The sequence below is a fragment of the Typopeltis vanoorti genome, chromosome 23, assembly GCF_054136105.1.
Source record: "Typopeltis vanoorti isolate ZY-2024b chromosome 23, IOZ_Tvanoo_1.0, whole genome shotgun sequence".
Classification (NCBI taxonomy): domain Eukaryota; kingdom Metazoa; phylum Arthropoda; class Arachnida; order Uropygi; family Thelyphonidae; genus Typopeltis; species Typopeltis vanoorti.
In genome coordinates, this window is record NC_143571.1 from 25,473,607 (window position 1) to 25,496,157 (window position 22,551).

General features: G+C 37.2%; 1 protein-coding gene across 3 annotated transcripts in view; it reads right to left on the reverse strand.

The window, feature by feature from the left end:
• The window catches only part of LOC150093698 (kielin/chordin-like protein), a 1,333,292-nt gene that overhangs the window by 656,184 nt on the left and 654,557 nt on the right, over positions 1-22,551 (reverse strand). For all 3 annotated transcript variants that reach the window (XM_090412628.1, XM_090412627.1, XM_090412629.1), the window contains one exon: positions 17,745-17,841. In XM_090412628.1, the coding sequence (XP_090268754.1) occupies positions 17,745-17,841 (97 nt within the window). The remainder of the gene's footprint in view (positions 1-17,744; positions 17,842-22,551) is intronic.

A 22,551-nucleotide genomic window follows, 5' to 3' on the forward strand; every position in this document is an offset into this window, starting at 1 on the left:
GAGTTATACCATCAAAAATGCAATGAAGTGCAGAAAGCAGCAAGATCTGATAAAGCCAAATGGGTGGAGGACCAATGCAAAGACATTGAACAGCACAATGAAGAACAGAAATGTCAGTAAAAGTGGCAAACTAGATCAGGAGCAGTCAAAGATGAAGATAATAAAGTATTGATGGAAAACAAAATCATACAAAGATGGTCAAGATATTGCAGGGAACTATACAAAAATCAACTAAATAATACTGCAACAGAAGTAATCAAAGAATTAAAAGCAATCTCTCCACCAGCAGAGATCTTTGAAAATGACATCTTGGAAGAGGAGGTGAGTAAGGCTGTAAAACATCTCAAGAACAACAAGAGTCCTGGAAATGACAACATAATAGGTGAGATGCTAAAATATGGGGGAGAATTGGTCTTCTGGGTAAAAGAAATGCATAAGATATGTAATGAAATATGGAGATCAGAGCATGCTCCAGAAGAGTCGAAAAAATCAGTCTTGGTTGTTCTTCCCAAGAAAGGTAGTGCTGATGAAAATGCTTACAGAACACTTGAAGGGTCATACGGTGGCACATCTTCCTGATGAGCAAGCTGGATTTCAAAAAGATCGAAGTACAGTGCAACAAATACTCAATCTAAGACTAATTGCAGAGAAAGTCGAAGAAAGAACAAAAAGATATACTGTTGTTTTGTAGACTTCCAAAAAAGCATTTGATAATATTAACTAAAATATAACATGGGCAGCCTTGGAATCCTATGCTGTGGACAATAAATTGATCCACCTGTTGAAAGGTATAAACAGCCAAGCACAAGCAACAGTCAAGATAGCAGGTGTGACTGGAGAAGGACAAATCATCTGGGAAGAACACTAGATAAGATTAAAGAAGAAGGTGAAGGCATTTCAATAAATGGCATGAGAATAAACTACCTCTGCTTTGCAGATGACATTGTCCTGATTGAAGAAGATGCAGCAAGGCTGGAACAGACACAGCAAACACTATATGCAGAAGGAAAAAGATATGGACTAAATGTCAATTCTGAACAAACTAAAAACAATGACATTCTGACAACAGGAGTTACTGAACAAAGTTACCATAGAAGGATTTCAACTGGAAAATGTGGAACACTCCACATGACTTGGACCCAAAAAAAAAAAAGTTAAATATTAGAATAGCCAGAGGTCAGAGTAACAGCTACTTTTAAAGCCATGTACAAAATATGGAAGAGCTGAGCTATAAAGATGCACACTAAACTGCATATTGTGGAAACCTATATTTTCAGCAGCATGCTCTATGGATGCGAAGCCTGGGTACTCCTGAGAGAATCTGAAAGGAGGATATTAGCATTTGAGAGGAAGTACTATAGAAAGATCTTGAGAATAAGCTAGATCAAGAAAGAGAATAATGAGGAAATCTATAGATGAATACAACCAAAAGAAAACCTGATCCAGAAAATAATCAAAAGGAAACTACGTCTATTTGGCCATATATGTAGAATGAACAATAAGAGGAAAAACACACTGCTGCTGTTTGGGATGATTGAAGGAAAGAACAAATGAGGAAGGCAAACAGAGAATGAGGCAATGACATTGTCGAATGATGCATAAACTCTGTACGCAAACTGAGTCATCTTGCACAAAATAGAATGCAATGGAAGAACCATATCAAGATAGCATCAGACATTACAGGCGTTGAACAAATGGTTGTTGTTGTTATTGAAGAAAAGATAATAAAAGTATTTACATAGAGAATGTAGTGAAGAAGTGAATGAATAAACATGACCGTGAGCAACTGGAGATGTGATTGGCACTTTAATTTGCAGAATAGGTCAAGTGAAAGAAGTGATTGTTTTGGCTGACATGAAAGATTTGAAAATTGAGAAATATGCATTGAGACAAGATATGAGTAAAGATAAACATACATGGACAATTAAGTCTGCTACTTCAGTATAAAAGGACTGATTCGAGAAGACAGGACATGCTTGTTACTGAGTCAATGAGAAAATTGTGCAGGAGGAATGGTATGCATAAACTAAACTTGTAACACAGAAACACAAGAAATTATAATATTATAGTGCACACTTGACAGATGTATGAAGTGAAACTGATAGATGAATGTCTCATGAATTCCATTTGAATGGTTTTGGAATTAGGTGTTTGAAGAGAGTATTGTTCAGCAAGAGGTTTGAAGTGAAAAATTAGGGAGAATATAATCAAGAGTAGGTTCAGCCAAAAATGAATACGAGAGTGGTCTGAAAAGTTCTCTGCCTAACAAATTTATAGAGTTGAAATTTTATTTTTCACTTGGTTAGACTATAATACATTTAGTTTAATTCTTTATCCAAGTGTGAGCAAACAAAGTTTGTGCCTGAAAGTATGTTCAGGACTGGGTTAAGGTGGTACAACACCGGGCAACTCGTTGCAAAGGAACCTCAATAAAATGAAGAGACCTCAATAAAGGTCGAAACTAGTATGGGTAGTGGCCCTTCTCTTAATGCATAACAATTTCCTTTGCAACAAGTTGCCGGGTGTTGTACCACCTTACCCCAGTGCTGAAGATACTTTCAAGCGCACACTTTGTTTGCTCACACTTGGATAAAGGATTAAACTAGATTTATTATAGTCTAACCATGTGAAAAATAAACTTTCAACATCTTTCTCTAAATCCAGATTAATTTAATAAAAAGGTGGCACACCATTTGGCAACTCCTATAGGTAGAGATGACCTTGCTAATGCTTCTGCCTGGTATATCCACTTGGGCCTGGCTCCCACTGAAGAGATCTCAATAAAGGTTGAAACTAGTCTGGATAGTGGCCCCCTCCCTTAATGCATAACAATATACATATCCGCAAGGAGATGTATTTTGCATTATAGGAGATACTGAGATAGGAGTAATGTTAGCTTGCTCCACCTTTGCAACGAGTGTTGTACCACCTTACCCCAGTCCTGAAGATACTTTCAGACGCAAACCTTGTTTGCTCACACTTGGATAAAGGATTAAACTAAATTTATTATAACAAATTTATAATTTCAAAATTCTTTTTAATTTTCAACATAAGCTCAATTAAGACTAATATATTTAATCCAGCCTGCTCCATTATCCTGTCTCTGTAGTGGTTCTCAGTAAGATTTGCAAAATATCCCACTCCAGCTGCAGTCACCTCTTGATTCAAAGAAAAATGCTGACCAGCGAGGAACAGTTTTAGTTTTGGGAAGAAATAGAAGTCAGAGAGAGTCAAATCTGGGGAATAGAGTGGATGTTCGAACAATTCATAGTGCAGATCCCCTAATTTTCCCATTGCCAAGACACTTTTGTTGGCAGATGCACTGTCCTGATGAAAGATGATTTTTTCTTCTGCAAAAGAAGCCTTTTCTCACGAATTTTTTCGTCTAGTCTGATTAATAGATCGGAATAATATTCCCCAGTTATTGTTTTACCCTTCTCAAGATAATTAATAAACAAAATGCCTTTAGCATCCCAAAACGCCGATGGCAAGATCTTTCCTACTGATGAAACCGACTTTGTTCTTTGGCATTGAATAACCGGCTGCTTCTATCCACTCTTTTGACTGCTGTTTGGATTCTCATGCAAGTGCGTTTTTGATATGCTGTGAGCAAGCACGGCAGACATCTTGTGCAAAGCTTTTTCATTTGCAATTCTTCATCCAAATATATTATTATTATTATTATTATTGCCCCAAGACCTCACAGAGTCAAAGATTCATCTGGGAGTTCCATTTATCACACACACATCTCATCATACGGTGTCTTAAACACACTCAAACTCCTTGCAGACAACACACTCTCAGGCAAGGCATTCCAATCATTCACAACTTTGCACAAAAAAAACCTGCCTCTCGCTCCCCTACTCATACCCTCTTTATACAGTTTCCAGGAATGACCTCTGGTTCTCCCACTATTCTCTGTAGAACTTCTCCACCACTGATCCGATAACAATCCCTTACCAACTTGTAGGTCTCTATCATATCTCCCCTCTTCCCCTTGTCCACCAGACTCTGCAAATTACATCTTCTCAATCTTTCCTCATACTCGACATTTCAGAGATCAGAAACTACCTTAGTCAGTCGCCTTTGGACCCTTTCCAACATCTCTTCATCCTTCTTAAAACCAGGTGACCAAATCTGGGCACAATAGTCCATGTGTGGCCTAATCAAAGACTTATACAACGGAACAAGAATCTCCCTACTTCTACACATCAGTGTCCTCCGCATCATTCCAAGAAACTTTTGTGTTGTCTTCACAATTTTAGCTATGTGTCCCCTAAATTTTAGATCCTTATCCACTATCACCCCACAGATCTCTTATTTCCTCTACCTCCAACAATATATTCTCACCAAGCATAAATTCTGCATCCCATCTTTGTTTTCCCAAATTTTAAAACCTTACATTTTGCAACATTGAACTCACATCCCCATTTCTGTGCCCAGTCACTCAATTCATTCAAGTCTTCTTGTAAGGCCACAACATCTTCACTACTCTTTATGGTTCATCCCAACTTTGCATCATCTGCAAACAACTGAATATCTCCATCCAAATCACCTATATCATTAATATACAAGTTAAATATTAATGGCCCTAAAACAGACCTCTGAGGCACTCCACTAGTGACTTTCCTTTTCTTGGATATCGCACCCCCATACACAACTTGTTGATAGCTATCAGATAGCCAGTCTCCAATCCAATGCACTAATCTAATATCCAATCCCATCTGCTCTAGTTTGACTGTCAACTTATCATGAGGCACTCTATCAAAAGTCTTTGCAAAATCCAAGTAACTTACTGTGCATCCTTCTCCTCTGTCCAAGGAAGCAGTCACTTTATTGTAATAAGTAAGTGGATTACTAAAACATGACTTCCCTTTAGCAAATCCATGCTGTCCATCAAAGAAAATACCATTGTTGTCAAACCAACTCTGAATCCTTGTTCTCACAAGCTTCTCCAACAACTTAACCAAAACACCTGACACACAGATAGGCCTACAGTATGATGCTAATTCGATCACCTCCTTTATGAAGTGGCACAATCTTGCCCTCCTTCCACTCCTTAGGAACTTGACCAAGTGCAAGACTCGTATTAAAAAAATATGTCAAGGCAGGTCTCAACTCCCTGGCACATTCCTTCAGAATACGCGGTGATATATTATCAAGTCCCACAGCCTTATTTACATCTAGTTTACTCAACTCCCCAAACACCTCTTGCTCACTCACAGTCAGTCTCTCCTCCCTATCATCACCTGCTCCCAATCTCTCCATGAATTTACATTCACAAGATTGAAAGATCTTTATGAACTGCTCATAAGTTCATAAAGATCTCCACCACACATTCTGCAACAGCTGTCTTTATACCATGTTCTCCAATCAATGTCATCCTTCTATAATTATTCTTTCATTTGCTAGCTACATATCGAAAGAACTCCTTAGTATTCTTTTTGGCTTCATTAGCTAACTGGTGTTCATACCTCTCTTTAGCTATCCTCACTAACCAAGTCACTCTCCTTGCCTGGTCTTTGTAGACCTCATGAAATTGGTTATTTCCACTTCTCTTATGCTGCCTCCACAATGCCCTTTTTCTCATGCTTAATTAATCTATCTTATTTCACACCTACCTTATTTAACCTTCTCACCCTTGGAATACACGCAGACATTGCATCTACTAGATAGTTTTTGAAAATCCCCCAAGCTGCATTGATCTCTTTTCCAGCTAACTCCTCACTCTTTACACCTGCAAGCTATCTCCTGAGCTCTTCATAATAACCACCCTTGTAGTTCCACATATACCCTTTTCTATCAGAGGTCATAACACTGCTGGCAACCACTCAGATAATCACCTCATCATCCCTCTCACCAATTGGTGGGTGATTTGACACTTCATTTATAATTATATCCTCTGATGAGATGACCAAATCAAACACCCTCAATCCTCGTGTGCCCTCTGATACATACTGTCTGAGGTAGTTATCCCCTAAAAACTCAAGACACTCATTTTCCTTACTTCCACTTGCTATCTCATCATTCCAGTCTATATTACCATAATTAAAATCAGCCATAATGATCACCCTTTTCTTATTTGCTTGGCTAATTTGACTATACATTTCACTATCACCACCATCCACATTGCCAGTCTATAACAACATCCCACCAAGTATTTGATTCTATTCACCTCTATCTCACACCATACTGCCTCAAAACCACTGGCCCTATTTCCCTCTTGCATCTCTTGCACTTTGTATGGACATAATTCTTTCTCTATCATCAATAGTACTTCCCCTCCCTTTATATCCCTTCTATTCTCACGAAACACATCATACCCTTCCATCTCTATTCCTGTAAGGATGTCATCCTCTTCCAACCATGTTTCACTTATTCCGACAACCGACAATCTTTGGGTGAACAGACGCAATTAGTGCAACCATTTCATCTGCCTTGTTTCTTATACTTCTAGCATTTGTATACAAACAACAGCTCATTTCTGGATCTACAGCTAGTTCCACTGATACCACTCTCTCGATGTGATCTCTCCATGCTCGACTGGGGCCATTTCCCTTTCTACTTCTTCATTTTAGAACCCTTTTCAATTGCAACTATTTCCTCTTGATCCCTGGTCATCCCATTCTTTTCCTGCCTACACATGCTCTCACCTCCTCTTGGAGCATCCACCTTTCTTACGCTGTGTACCCCTGTCCACCCTGAGCCTCCCCGTTTCCCAGTCTCTCCAAATGACTCATGCTATAACCACTCAAATGCCGTCTATCGCTCCCATACAGCTAACTTCATCCCTCAAACTCATTCCACACTGTAAATACAAACTGTCTCCCATCTCCTCACACATTTTAGCCAACATATCATTCATAATCCTTGCTCTCCACCTCATTTCATCATAGTCATACCTAAGCAACACACTGACTACCCTTCCTGTCACACTATTCTCTTTTATCCTTCCAAGCAGCCTCCTGATATCCATTCTGACACTCTCTTTGTCCTCTCTCAAATCATTTGTACCAATTAATACTATTAACTCTTTTGCTCGCTCCCGCCTCATATCCAATGCCTCAATCAGTCTACTCATTTTACCACCTGGAAAACATACCTTGTGCATTCTATCCTCTAGCAGACCTTTAATAATGGAGTCGCCATACAACACCACTCGCTCATCTTTCATTAACTCTTTCATGCCATCATGATTTATTTTAATAGTTTTTAACTGAATTCTCTAAATTTCATTCCTCATCCATTTCATTTTTTGCCTCATCCAATCCAATCCAATTCAACTTCCGAATCTCGCAACACATTCTCTCTATCATTCAATCTTTCTAACTCTCGACACCCTCTTCTCACTTTCACTCTCATTCATCCTTCTTGGTTTCCATACTTTCTGTCTAACATGCATCCAACTTTCGCTATCATTCTTCTCACTTTCACTCTCATTGATCTTTCTTTGTTTCCGTACTTTCAGTCCAACAAGCATCCAACTTTCGCCATCATTCATTCTTTTTTCGCTATCATTCATTCTTTCAATTTTTTCACTTTCGATTTCTGTGTCATGCCATTTCTAGTTTCATTCATTCTCTCAATTTCATTTACTTCTGCCACTCTCACCTCACTTTCGTGCCTTTTAACATCTGATTTTTTAACATTTTTTCACTTCTTTTTCCCACCATCCTTCTCTTTCAAACGTGCACTCATTTTCCCCGTGACATTCTCGCTACTAACATTTTCTGTCATCAATTTCATATTTGCATTCATCAGTTCCTTGTTCAGGTTACACTTCGCACACACACCCTTCTTCCATCCACACTAAACATCCACAAATCATTTATGTAATCGAAAGAATACACATAACAGACCTCACACTTAACGAAACGACTCAAATCTAAATTAAAGGCATGGAATGACAATGCCGCCACCATTTTTTTTTTTTTTCCTGCAGGTTACTAGGTCTAATAATAAATATTTCGTAATTAAGTTTAGGCAAGAAAAATCCCCCACACTAATAATACCGGTAGCGCACAACGTTTACAGACACTCTTACTCAAACAATTACGCATGTATACTTAATTATTCCTAGAATAACTAGAATCATGTCCACAGCGCTTGGCTCACCAGCGCCCTCCCGACAAGTTCTTTTGAAATGTCTGTAGGCTCAGCAATTTCAAGCACTTTGACTTGCTGGTCATCCAATACCATATCATGCACTTGATCAATGATTTCTTGTGTTGTGACACTTTTTGGATGTCCTTAATGTGGATCATCTTCAAGGCTAGTTCGACCATGTTTAAACTTGGCAGCCCATTTCTTAATTGTTGAAAACGAAGGAGAAGAGTGCCCATAAACTCTTATAAACTTCGAATGAATTTCTTTTGGCATTAAATCTTCTTTTACAATGACTTTTATAACCACACGATACTCAGTTTTATCCATTTCAAGGGATACAGACAAACTTTTGCTTCAGACAGCTGTATAAAACAAACTACTTTATAGAATGACTTGCAGTTTCACATGGATGCTTATGACAGATGTACTAACTGTGGTACAACTGTTGGTACATCATGAAAAAAATCTTGTCGATACTGTTGCCACCTATGGTCGAGGCCAAGAACTTTCCAGACCACCCTCGTACAGTTACACAACCACTTCCTTATACTTGCATGTTTGGGTACTTATTATTACAGCAACATTACGATGTGCAACCTTTGCAACACTAGCAATATGCCCTCTAAACTTCAGTCTACTGTTAACCATCACTCCCAAATCTCATCCACTTCCTGAAATACAGCACCTTCGATATAGTACACAGTCTTATATTTCTGCACTCCAAAATGTAACACCTTGCACTTATTGATATTCAAACTACAACCCCACTCTTTTGTCCAAGTAAAAAAGCCTATTCAAATCTTCCCGAAGGGATTCGGCAGTGCTACTTATAATTCTTCCCAACTTTGCATCATCAGCAAATAACTGAAGATCCCAGTCAGTCCACATGATATATCATTTACAAACAAGTTAAACAGCAGGTGCCCAAGAACAGAACCCTGGGGCAAGCCACTGGTTACCCTTCTTTTTTGAGATCGCTCCATCATACACAACTTGTTGGTATCATTCAGAGAGCCAATCTCTGATCCATCTAATATACTGTCTATTCTCATCCTCTGCAGCTTGTACACCAACTTATGTGGTAATCTATCAAATGCTTTTGCAAAGTCTAAGAATATCACTGTATATGATTCTCCCTTATCTAACACATCGTCCCCTTTTCATAAAATGCAAGTAAATTACTGAAACAGGACCTACCCTTTATAAATCCATGCCCACTATCATAAAGAATGCCATGTCCATCAACCCAAGTCTGTATGCTATTCCTAACCAATCTCCAACACCTTGACCAACTGCAGTTGTGGTCAAGTGGTCTATTTTGCCTTCTTTCCACTCCGTAGGAACTCTACCCACTGCAAGGCTTTCATTAAATAACCAGGTCAAATACATAACCAACTGTGGTGCACATTTCTTAAGCATATGTGGTGATATGTCATCTATTCCCACAGCCTTATTCACATCTAACCCAACCAACATTATTATTATTATGTGACATCTCTAGGGAGTCCAAAGACTCATTGAGGAAGTGTGCCAACAGCATCGAACGATTGAACCCTTCCAACTACTAACCGTGCTCAAACTTGCTTAACTTTTTGCTGAGCCATTAGTAGCAGAGGCTCTACCAATCGATACACCTGTTTCTTTCACTTCCAATTCTCCTGATACCTGTCTCTCTTCTATATATTGTACAGGATAATTTATACCAGTATGATATATGCTGATAAAGTGATCATATGATAATTTCACTATATCCTTGCATCTGTTAGTCTGCTTCCACGACTATCCACCAATGTTAACTGTCATAATTATTCTTCCTTTTGCTTGCTTGCCATGTAGCGGAAAAATTCCCTTGAATTAACCTGACCAGCCAATCTCCTCTCATACTGCACTTTTTCTTTCTTTACCATGCTTGTCATCTTTCTAGCCTGCACCTTATATTCTTCATGGATCTGATCACCACCAACTGTCGTGTACCTCCTACATAACATTTTCTTTTCCTTGCTTGATTTCACTGTTCATCTATTTCACTCTATTTACTCACTTAACCCTCAGTATGCAGTCATACATTCCTTTTGTCAGATACTGCCTTATGAGTTTCCATGCACTGTCAACTTCTGCTCAGCTCATCTGCTCAATGTACTGATGCTAACTGACTACAGAGCTTCCTATAATCACCTGCTTTATACTTCCACAGGTATCCATTTTTGGCAGTGACCTTTTCTTGTTTCATCACTTCCCAAACAAGAACTTCATGATCACTCTCACCAACTGGCAGCAGGGTCAACACCTCATTAACAACTGCGTCTTGTGAAGTTATCACCTAATCAAAAACATTAAAGCCTCTAGTTGCTTCAATCACATGCTGCCTAAGACACTTATCTGTCAGAAATTCCACAAACTCGCTCCCCTTGTTCCCATATACTACCTCCTCCTTCCAGTCTATATTCCTGTAATTAAATCTCCCATCAGGATCACTTTCTTTTTACATGCCCAACTAATTTGCCTAAACTACCAATTATATTTTTGATTTAATCCTTTATCCAAGTGTAAGCAAACAAAGTTTGCACCTGAAGTATTTTCAGGATTGTGGAACTCATGGTAAAGGTAGAATAAGTTCTGATCACTTGACTTAGTATCTCCCATAATGCAAAGCACATCTCCTTGCAGACATGTATAATGCTATGCATTAAGGCAGCGTTTCCCAAATGGTGGGTCATGACCGGGCACCGAGTCACGAAAGCTAAATGCTGGGTCATGAGGGAATGTTTTAAGAAGACTTACTGAAATGAAGGATGAAGTTTTAATGTTCTTAGACCAACATCCCCCAACGGCTAGGGATGTAGAAAGTTTATTTTTCACTTGGTTAGAGTATAATAAATTTAGTTTAATCCTTTATCCAAGCGTGAGCAAACAAAGTTTGCGCCTGAAAGTATCTTCAGGACTTGGGTAAGGCGGTACAACACCAGGGCACTCCTTGCGAACACCTTTGCAAGGAGTGCCCTGGTGTTGTACCGCCTTACCCCAGTCCTGAAGATACTTTCAGGCACAAACTTTGTTTGCTCACGCTTGGATAAAGGATTAAACTAAATTTATTATAGGCTAGGGATGTAATATTTGAATTCAAAGACAGTTTTCATGATGTCAATTGATTAATCAAGGTTGCCTACCTTTGTGACATTTTTGATTTTTTTTAATAATTTAAATCTGACATTACAAGGTAGCAACGTAACTGTATTTAAAGTGTAAGAGAAGGTAGAAGCTGCAACAAAAAAACTCAATTTGTAGTCCCGCCGTGTGTAAGCAGGGAATTACAAATCTTTTACAAAACTAACAGAATTACAACAGAGTATAATATGAGTTCCATGCCAGATGAGATTTCAGCTGTTATCAAGGAACATATGCTAGGACTGCAGGCAAGTCTGAAGGAATATTTCCCCCTAATCAACAGCAACAAAGCATGGATAAGGAACCCTTTTACAGTGAACGCAGAATCTGAGACAGACTTTCCGGATTCAGATATTGAATCTAGAATTGAACTGCCATGTGATACGGCACTCAAAGACATCTTCAACACAATACCACTGATGGATTTTTGGCTTTCTTGCTGCCAGGAGTACCCAGTTTTAGCAGAAAAAGCGATAAAATTTCTAATGCCTTTTGTTCACAGCCTATAAGTATGAAGTAGGCTTTTCAACACTGGTTTTTCTAAAAAAATAAATATAGAAACCGATTGGAAGTCAAACCAGATTAAAGAATAAAGTTATCATCTTTTCCTTCAAACCTGAAGTTTCTAGTTAACAAACAACAGCATCACACTTCTCATTAATAAATGACTTGGATTTAGTTAAATTTCTTTATATTTTTGTAAGAGTAAATGCTTCTTTATTACAATAATAATAAATGAAAACACGAACATTCAAATCTGTTTTATTTTACCTATTGGCCATGAAAATTTTAGTGGATCACGAAGATGAAGTATTAAAATAACTGGGCCACGAAAAAAAAAAGTTTGGGAAACCTTGCATTAAGGGAAGGGCCACTACCCAGACCGGTTTCGACCTTCATTGAGGTCTCATCAGTGGGATGGTGATATGACTTCCGCATTACTTCCACCTTAGTATCACCACCTCTAGGTCTGGCTCCCACTGATGAGACCTCAAATAAAGGTCGAAACCGGTCTGGGTAGTGGCCCTTCCCTTAATGCATAACATTATACATGTTCACAGGGAGATGTGCTTTTCATTATGGGAGATACTAAGGCAAGTGATCAGAACTTATTCCACCTTTACCACAAGTTGCCCCAGTCCTGAAAATACTTCAGGCACAAACTTTGTTTGCTTACACTTGGATAAAGGATTAAACCAAATATATAATTGGTAATTTGCCTAACCATTTCACAGTCAGTATTCTCTGCATTCCCTGGCTTATAACAGCATCCTATCAGATATACTAACCTGTTTATTTCAACTTCACACCACACAGTTTCAAAATCTATGCATGCACCATCAACTTCCACACTTTACGGACACAATTCCTCTGCAATCTTTAAAAGTACTCCCCTTCCTCTTTTCACATCTCTATCCTTCCGGAAAATTATATATCCTTCTAATTCTATTCCCAACATCACATCCTCCTCAGGCAACCAAGTTTCATTTATTCCAATTACTTTTTAGGCATACCATCTCAATCAACGACACAAACTCAGCTCTCTTATTTCGAATATGCCTTACATTTGTGTATAAACATAATAATCACTGTGTGTTTGAGGCCATCCTACCTGCACCAACATTCTCTATTCTAGCTGCTTACTACACCTCTCTCTTCGGTTTGACTACTCCTGTTTCCCTGATCCTGACTGTGATTTCCATTCTTACCTGTCTTATCCTCACCTTTATGCATTCCATCACCTTGTGCTGCTGCAACCATATCTTCAACTTCATATCCCCTCCTGCTGTACAATCTGTTGATTTGTGCTATCCTGTTTCACAGGTTATTCTGATCATTTGCTACATTAACTTCTTGACTCTGTGCCTTCCCAGAAAACAATATGAGGGTTGTTTGTAAAGTTTGGTAAAAAAATAAGTTAAACATATTTTTTTGGAAAAAAATCACCTTTCTTTCCCAACATAGTCTCCATCAAGATCTACACATTTGGTCCAGCGAGTTTCCAATTTTTTCATCCCATCTAAAAAGTAGGATTTCTCAAATTGTGTGAAATAGTCATTCACATCCTTGATGACGTCCTTGTTCGAAGGAAATTCTTTCCCACTGAACCAAATTTTTAAGTTTAGGAACAAGAAGTCACACACGGCTAAGTCTGGTGAATACTGTGGATGTGGATCTAATTCAAACCCCAATTCATGCAATTTTGCCATTGCGATGGCCGATGTGTGGGACAGTGCTTTGTCTTGATGAAAGAGCACTTTTCTGTGTGCCACTCTTGGCCGTTTTTTCTTCAGTTCCTCTTTTAAATGGTCCAAAAATGACGCATGATAGACTCCAATTATTGTTTTACCCTTTTCCAAATAGCCTATCATGATAATTCCTTGGGAATCACAAAAAAACAGTGGTCATCACCTTCCCAACTGAAAATACGGTCTTTGCTTTTTTCAATGCTCTTTCACTAGGCATTTTCCACTGTTTTGACTGCTGCTTGGACTCGTGTGTGTAGTGGTGGATCCAAGTTTTGTCTACTGTCACAAATTGATGCAAAACATTCTGCAAATTGCAATTAAATATCGCCAAACACTGCGTTGAAATATCTTTTCCTGTGCGTTTTTGATTGACAGTCAACAATTGCAGCACCCATTGCACACAGCTTTTTCATGTGCAATTTTTCATGCAGGATATTATACACCCATTCAGTTGAGATGCCTGCAATCTCAGCAAACTCACGCACTTTCATTCTCAGTGGGCTTCCATAACAATACCATGGATTTTGTCAATCATTTCCTTCATAGTGACCTCAGTCAGGGTTCAGAGCACGCTTCATCTTCGATGGACTTATGACCACATTTAAACTCATTTATCCAAAAATAAATAGCCTTTAATGCTGGTGCAGAGTCCCCATGAAATGCATCTAACTCAGCTTTGATCTTTGATTAGCTAGCTGCTTTGATAATTTGTAGCAAGGAGCATTAGTAGCATCTACTGTAAGTCTTAGAGGAGAATTAGGTTTGTGGATTTTAGTTAAACCATATATACGGGGGGGACGAGAACCGAAAGGTTTGAGTGTTTTTTTGTAATGTCAGGAGGACACTTTTTAAGTAGGTTTTTTAATTTTTTTAACTTGAGTTTTTGTGGGATCGCGTTCATGTGGTATGTAGGTAGAATGATCCCGGAGAATAATATCCATTTTTCGATTATATTCTGAGGCATTAAGAACAACCGTGGCATTACTCTTATCAGCTCTGGTGATGACGATACTTTTTTCTTTCCATAATTTTCTGAGAGCAGAGAGTTGTCTGGAAGATAAATTAATTTTTGAAGGTGACGACTGGGAAAAGATGTTAGCTACGTCAAGTCTGATGTAATTGGCTGTTTCCAGAGCTAAGCGACAGATTCCGTGTTCGATGTTGTACATAATATCCAATACCGGAATTTCTTTAGGTGAGATGACAAAATTGTGGCCAAGGCTTAGGGCACTAACGGCATCTTCGCTGAGTCTTTTAGACAATAGGTTGACTACTGTATGGAGCGGTTGAACTTGAGGTAGCAGTTTCGATTTACAAAGGTTATTAAACTTTTTGATGTGCTTACTTTTTATTTTTTAGAATTCTTTCTGAGCGAAAGCTTCTGAGATGCCAAAGAGAATGGACCAAAGTACAGGAGTGAGTATAGAGAAGAGCTCTGATTGTAACGAGCCAATGGTGGCATTTGTCGTAGCGAGGCTGGCACAAGTTGCAGCAATCTGCTCTCATAATAGTGCCAGACTAGCATGTTTGTATATCCGGAGAGCTTTATTTGATTTTAAGTATAACACAGTTAGGAAATAACTCTTGAGTACTGACATCTTTTTAAAAAGGCCAGCCGATTTAATTGCCTCGATAAACATAGTTTCGACTTACCGTATTGTTTTGCTTTGTGTGCTATTTCTTCACCATGAATGATCAGAATCCATGTGTTGAGGCTTAAGTGCTGTGAACAATTCATGTTGGAGGTTTAATGGAATATTATCAGCACTGAGGAAGGATTAAAACTAATCTTAATAGGATTTAGGAAGACTGTAGGAATGTGGAAGATGGGCATGATTTTGTAATCTTTCATCTGTAGGAGCATCCCAAGATATGACCAATACTTTACTTAATTTATTGATTTGCCTTTTTGTTGGGATATTTAGAATATGAAGGCTATATCTTCAATGCCTTCTGTACCATGCTTGTTACTCTTCTTGCCTATGTTTTGTACTACTCATGAGCTTCATCATCGCTTCTCTTTATATAACCTCAATAACAGCATTTTTTTCTTCTTTTTTGCAACCCTCACTTAATGATTCTAATAATGATTCAAATGATAGTGGGTTCTTGCATACCACTTAGTACAGCTGAGGTTTCAAACAGGAATGGGTTTTGTCTGGTGCTTAGTACAGCCAAAGGTTTGAATAGTTATTAAGTTTTTGCCTGCTTAGTACAGCCAAGGATTTGAATGGTTGCAAATTTTTGATTGCTGCTTAGCACCATCAAGGTTTACAATGGTAGTGGTTTCATATTTTCCTGCTGATTATTATTGTTGAGAGTTTGAATGATTGGTAAGCTTCTCTTCCTGCTGCTTAGCAAAGCTTATGTTCAACTTGGTACTCTCTGGCAGAGAAAGCAGGGGGGGGGAGATCTGTTTTGATCTGTGTGAGGCTTAGAGATGGCATTCTGATGAGCTCTAAGGGTTTAGAGATATAGTTAGAAGAATCAGTAAAGGTCAAACCTTTCCCAGCAATGCATGACAATATAAATATATTAAAAAAATGTGCTGTGTATGTATGGGATACTGGGTCACATTTCATATAAAGTCAATTCCCTCTATATACAAGTAGCTTATGTGAAAACACTTCACATGCAAACTTTTATATACTCACACTTAAGTAAATGATAAAGGCAAGCATATAATTTATTTTCTGTTCAAGGGTAAAAAGTTGCTACAGCTGTCCCACTGAAATCTGAGAAGACCTAAGAAAATTTATTTAGCATTTTTGATTATTCCAATTCTTTCATATACTCTTCTAATTGTCTCCTACCCTTACCATAGCTTGAGTTTCCTGATTTTGCATTTCTAATCTTTCTGAACAACATCTTTGCCGGACACAAGACTTTAAACTCATTCAAATGCAATCCATCTGCCAAAATAAATCATTCCTCTATTGAATTCACTCCATACATCTATAAACTGCATGCCATTCCTCTTGCATAACTTATGTGACTCATTTGTAATCATTACTCTTCTTAGTTTCAAGAAGAAACAGGGGTACGCCAAAATCTCATTTTTAAAAAAATTACCCTTCTTAATTCATTCATATCATACTATTAACAGACGTGCTATCTTATCTCTCTCTCTTCTATCTGTCTTTTTTCTTTTTTTTAGAAACTCTTCCTGTCATCTCTCATTCCATACCTGTCATCGTGTGATTGTTCAGTCCTGACAAAACCATCAGTTCATTTCCTTGCTTCCTTCTAACAATATGACTATTTTTTCATCTTCATAACTGGAAAACATGATTTAATCAAACTCTCATCAAGTACATCATGCTACAGCTCTTAACATGGAATCTCCATGTAATACTCTATTATTACTATTATTACTATTATTACGGGCAACTCCAGGGAGTCATTAGACTCATCGAGGGAGGCCCAAATCATATTCATCACAACTATTTGACATTCATACAGTATCTATCATACCTCGCCTTAAACTCATTCACTGTCACAGCATCCACCACAGACTCAGGGAGCGCATTCCACTCATTCACTACTCTAAAAGTAAAGAACCCAGCTCTAACACCTTTACTAACCACACTTTTGCCCAGTTTCCATGGATGTCCCCTAGTCCTCCCACAACCAGCCCTGTTCTCAAAAATATCTTCTGAATTAATTTTATAGAAACCCTTCAGTAATTTGAATGTCTCAATCATATCTCCCCTCCTCCGCCTATCAACCAATTTTTGCAACCCACAAATCCTCAACCGTTTCTCATACGGTTCATTCCACATACTCTCCCTTCTCTCTCTCTTTCATCTTTCCTTTCCTTCTATTTTCTGCTGTACCAAGACATTTCTTCACATACTTGCTTTTCTCTGAGGACAATTATCCACTCATTTGAGCTCATGCTTATCCGAAAGACTCTCTCTCTTTCTCTCTTTATGATAACTTTGCCATTCTCCTGATTTTCCATCATATCCTTCATATTATCATTTATAATTTCTTTACCATCATTCATTCCAGCATTCATATCTACTCTCTCTCTCTCTCTCTCTCTCTCTCTGAGATTCATATTTTCATGTATATGTGTTTTGCATATGCTCATATTTCACATTAACAATGAAGTTTTATGCAAATATTACATACATAAAATTTTAAGTGATCTTTTTAGCAAGACATCATAATTTTTATTAAGAAACTATTATTTATTTATATGTCATAATTCTTTCTTACCTGATGGACACACAGGACAACATTTTCCTGGGACTGAAACTGGATGAGAACAAAAGGGTGCAGAGCATATAGTAGTATGACATCTCACACTACCAGCCTGAAAGGTTTACAAAATTTAAAGTATTCTTAAAATATTATATTAAAAAACTTTGGAATTCCTAATTTATAAATAAAATGGCAAAGAACAACAAGTTCACCTTTCACACTACAGGAAAATCTTGCTTAACGTGATTAATTAATACATCAATTAATGTGCATTAAGCAAAATCGTGTTAAGCAAATACAATGAACAATAGGAATAATTATAATTCATCCATCAGTTAGCATAAATTTGGGGAAAAAAATTACAGTATAAGCAATATTAGAGAATGAAATCATCAAAGCTAATAAAAATCAAATGCTTAAATTTTTATTTAATGTCTAAACATTTCATTTTTTTTTACAAAAATAAAAAATAAGTAAAGATGTTTGAATCGTGCTCGACTTTTTCATCTTGTCATGCAATTTGTGATAGCTGGCGATCGCTCTTTATCAAGATTTCGGCAGACTTCGAAGCTTCATTCCATATCAGGATCAACATCAAACAAAATTTTCTACATACTCAATGTGCCTGAAAACTAGCTCAAGTTCTTTTGCAGTTAGCTTCTTAGTCATAACATTCTCTTCATGTTCATATTCATCTTCTTCTTCTTCATATGCATGCTGTTCTTCTAGTTGAAGGAGATCATTCTTGCTTAACTGTTCTGAATGGGAATCGAGCTAGTTTCTCACGTCTTCATTATCCAATTTTAAATCCATGATCTTTTCCAATGGTGCTGATTTCTTCAATAATGTTAGATCTCGTATTTTGCACACAATAAACTAACACAGGCTTCAGTTTAAAGTGGCCTTCTGCACTGCCTCCTAATAAAAGTGTAAGACGATCTTCAGTTTTAACTAGGAAAGTTTTTGTTGGCATATGCTTCCAAAAGAGATCAATTTTGTCGACGTTGAATATTTGCTGATTGTCATAATCACCCTCCTGAATTATGCTTTACAATTCTTCAGGAAACTTGTCCGTAGAATCTTTATCAGCAGTAGCAGATTCCCTAGTTGTTCTTATGCTATGCAGTCAAGTTTGATTTTTAAAATGGTCAAACCATCCTAAACTTGAAGTAAAGCTTTCACATTCCTCTTGAAATTTGGTCTCTCTTTCAATGAGGTAAAAATATTGAGAGCTTTTGCCTGAATATTCACTGTACTAAGAGATATTCTATTTTTTTTGGTTATAATCCCCAATCAAGAGTGATAGAAGACTCTCTGTCTTGATCAGTAAATGGCTTCTATTTCTTTATTCTTTAAGCATGCTTAATATTCTTTATATTTGTAGATTTAGGGACTCAAAAACACATGTGTTGAACAGATTATTTTATTAATTACAAATAAAATAAAAGAAAGCCGATAAAGGCAATTCCACTGTCCTGTTAGACCGTACGACATACATCGAAAAAATGAACCAGTTAATATCGGACCATAACACCTACCAAAAGGTTAACTACAACCCCACAAAACGTAACAAAAAGAAAACAACTGAATTAATCAAATCCATCCACACATGGTCCGAAGAAACGACAAAAAAATTAATACCTCAGTATGCCCGTGCGCCCAGAATTTATGGCCTGCCAAAAATACACAAATCTGGCACACCACTTCGCCCGATCGTTGAAGGAATTGACAGCCCAAATTATCACTTAGCAAAAAAATTAGCTGCCACACTCAAGGAATTGGTAGGTCATTCCCCTTCCTACATAAAACTTACACAACATTTCATAAACAAAATTAAAAACATTACACTCAATGACCAAGATCTATTAGTCAACTTTGACATAACTTCCCTTTTCACCAATGTCCCAATCAATGACACGATCTTGCTCCTACAGAACACATATTTCCACATGACATCACGGCCCTTTTTGCCCACGTACTCCGCTCCGGATATTTCGTATGGCAAAACAATTTTTACCTTCAAAAAGAAGGTACAGCCATGGGATCACCACCTTTTCCCCCAATAGCTAACTTTTATATGGAAGACTTTGAGCAACGTGCTCTAGAGACAGCATGTCTAAAGCCCAAAATTTGGCTCAGATACGTTGACGATATTTTCGCCATTTGGCCCCCACAGGCGCAAAGCTCTAAATACATTCCTTAGCCACCTAAACAAACAACACAAACGTATCCAATTCACCATTGAAATGGGAAAAAATGACTCTCTTCCTTTCCTAGACACACTTGTCACACGTCTTCCCTCTGGCTGTCTCTCCTTCTCAGTTTACCGCAAACCTACACACAGAGGCCAATACATACACAAAAATTCTTACCACCACCCAACACAAAAATTAGGTGTCATAAGCACCCTTAAACACAGAGCCCTAACTATTTGTTCGAATGAACAGGCTCTAAACCAAGAATACAAAATCATCAACCAAACATTTATCAAAAATGGATACAATAAAAAAACTATTCACAAGATCCTCCATAAAGATACCAGTAAGAACAAAAATGTTTTCAAGAATGCTATTGCCATTCCTTATGTTAGAGGCATTTCTGAAAAAATAGACAGAACACTTTGCAAATACAACATTAAAACCACCTTTAAACCCCCAAATAAGCTAAGACACCTACTCAGTTCCTCTAAAGATCCTCTTCCATACCTAGCACACCCAGGGGTATACAAAATACACTGCACATGTAACATACCATACATAGGGGAAACAGGGCGAACTATCCCAATCAGACAAGACGAACACAAACGACACATTAAATACCTCCACTTCGGTAAAACAGGCCTTTCTGACCATGCACTCCAAACATGCCATAGAATTGACTGGAAAAATACCAAGTCCCTACACCGCACCAAAACCTGGTTTGAGAGAAAATTTAAAGAGTCTTGTGAAATGCTCAAACAGAACCCAAATCTCAACAAAAATGATGGCCTCACCATTTCAAGAATATGGAGGACCCATCTACAACCTGTATAACATCCTAAACTAGCATTAGAAAAAATTCTCACTACAAGAAGACAACCTGGTGACCTGGTGAAGTGTTTAGAACATTCAATAGCAACTGAAAGAAATCATTTTGTAACTATCCAGAATATTAATACATGAGGACTCTAACAGTTTATTGTAGTTGCATTTATCTATTTATAATATATATATATATATATATATATATATATATATATTTTTTTTTAATTTCTTTTTCTTTTTTTTATTTTTTTTTGGTTTTCTTTTCTATCACTAGAGGTCAGGCTAGAAAAAAGATTCATTAACTACGTAGATTTAGTTTACTGGTATAGAAAGCATGAGCATGTAGCTTGGTTCTGTATACAGTTGTATTCTTCCGATGATGACCTCGATATAGAGGTCGAAACTTCAAGTTTTATTTTATTTGTAATTAATAAAATAATCTGTTCAACACATGTGTTTTTGAGTCCCTAAATCTACAAATATGAGTGCTGATCACCATGTAACCCTAAAAGAAAGAATTAATATTCTTTAAGCATGCAGGTGATCTGCATGCTTAAAGAAGCAGTAGCAACTTTTCCTTATTCTTTATTTCTTTGCTCTTATTTAATATAGTCCAAACTGTAAACTTGCTATATTCCATATCTCGCACAATCATTGTATTACTAGTGACACTTTCATGTCTCTTAATGACTTTCAGCTTTTCTGCTCGATGCAGATTGGCAACAAAAAATTTTGCGTAACATAAAAAAATTGCATTAACTGATTAATCATTTGCTTAAAGAGGGAAATAGTATCATTTCACTCAATCATGCTAACTGATTATTGCGCATATTGAATTTGCATTAAGCAAGATTTTCCTGTACTACCATCCTTTTGTTGTGACAATTTTAAGAACATTCTTCCAATTTGATGGAATTGATAAAATCAATTAATTTTAATTGATTTTGTTTGTCTACTGAAGAAGTCATTTATATTTTCAAATGCTTTCTAGTGATTTATTTATAGTAAACTAGGATAATGTAATACTTTTCCAGCTTGGCTGTATACTATAAATTATAAATGACATTTTTATTTTATTTTTTTTGTTAAAAAAAATTATTCTCTTACTATCTCATATTGTCAACTAATTTAAGACAATTGTTTACTCCTTTTTGTTTTGCACCTTACATAGTCATACAAGGGGAATGCGAGATTCGATATCAGGAGATTATTCAGGAGAGTGAAAAACAACAGCGTGGTAGGAAGGGTAGTTTGAGCATTGTCTGGGTATGACAATGAATTAGTCTGATGCTAGCAATTTTAATTTTGATCAGGAGAAATATATAAAAATAATTTCAGCTAACAAACCATAAACACCTAGGAATATTAGAAGCCAGTGATATACTCCACTCGAAAATTAAACGAAAATATTCTGAAAACAAAACTTAATGAATTGAACACAATTCAAGCACTCTTGGGTTATACCAGTGATCAGATACAGAGCTGGCATAATAAATTGGACAAAAGAAGACCTGGACCAATTGAACTGCAAAACTTGAAAATTAATGACTATGAGTCATGCATTACATCCACAAAGAGATGATGACAGCTGTATCTACCGAGAAGAACAGGTAATTGGGGGTCTTCTGCAAGTAAGACAGATTGCTGAAGAAGAAGAAATTATTTTAAAAATTACATCAACAATAGCACTATGCAAATGCTTCAGGCCATTTCACAAGCAGGCCTTCTAAATGTAATAGGAAATAAATCCAATTATGAAAAAGGAACAGCAAAATAACCAACATATGCACTGGAAAAAA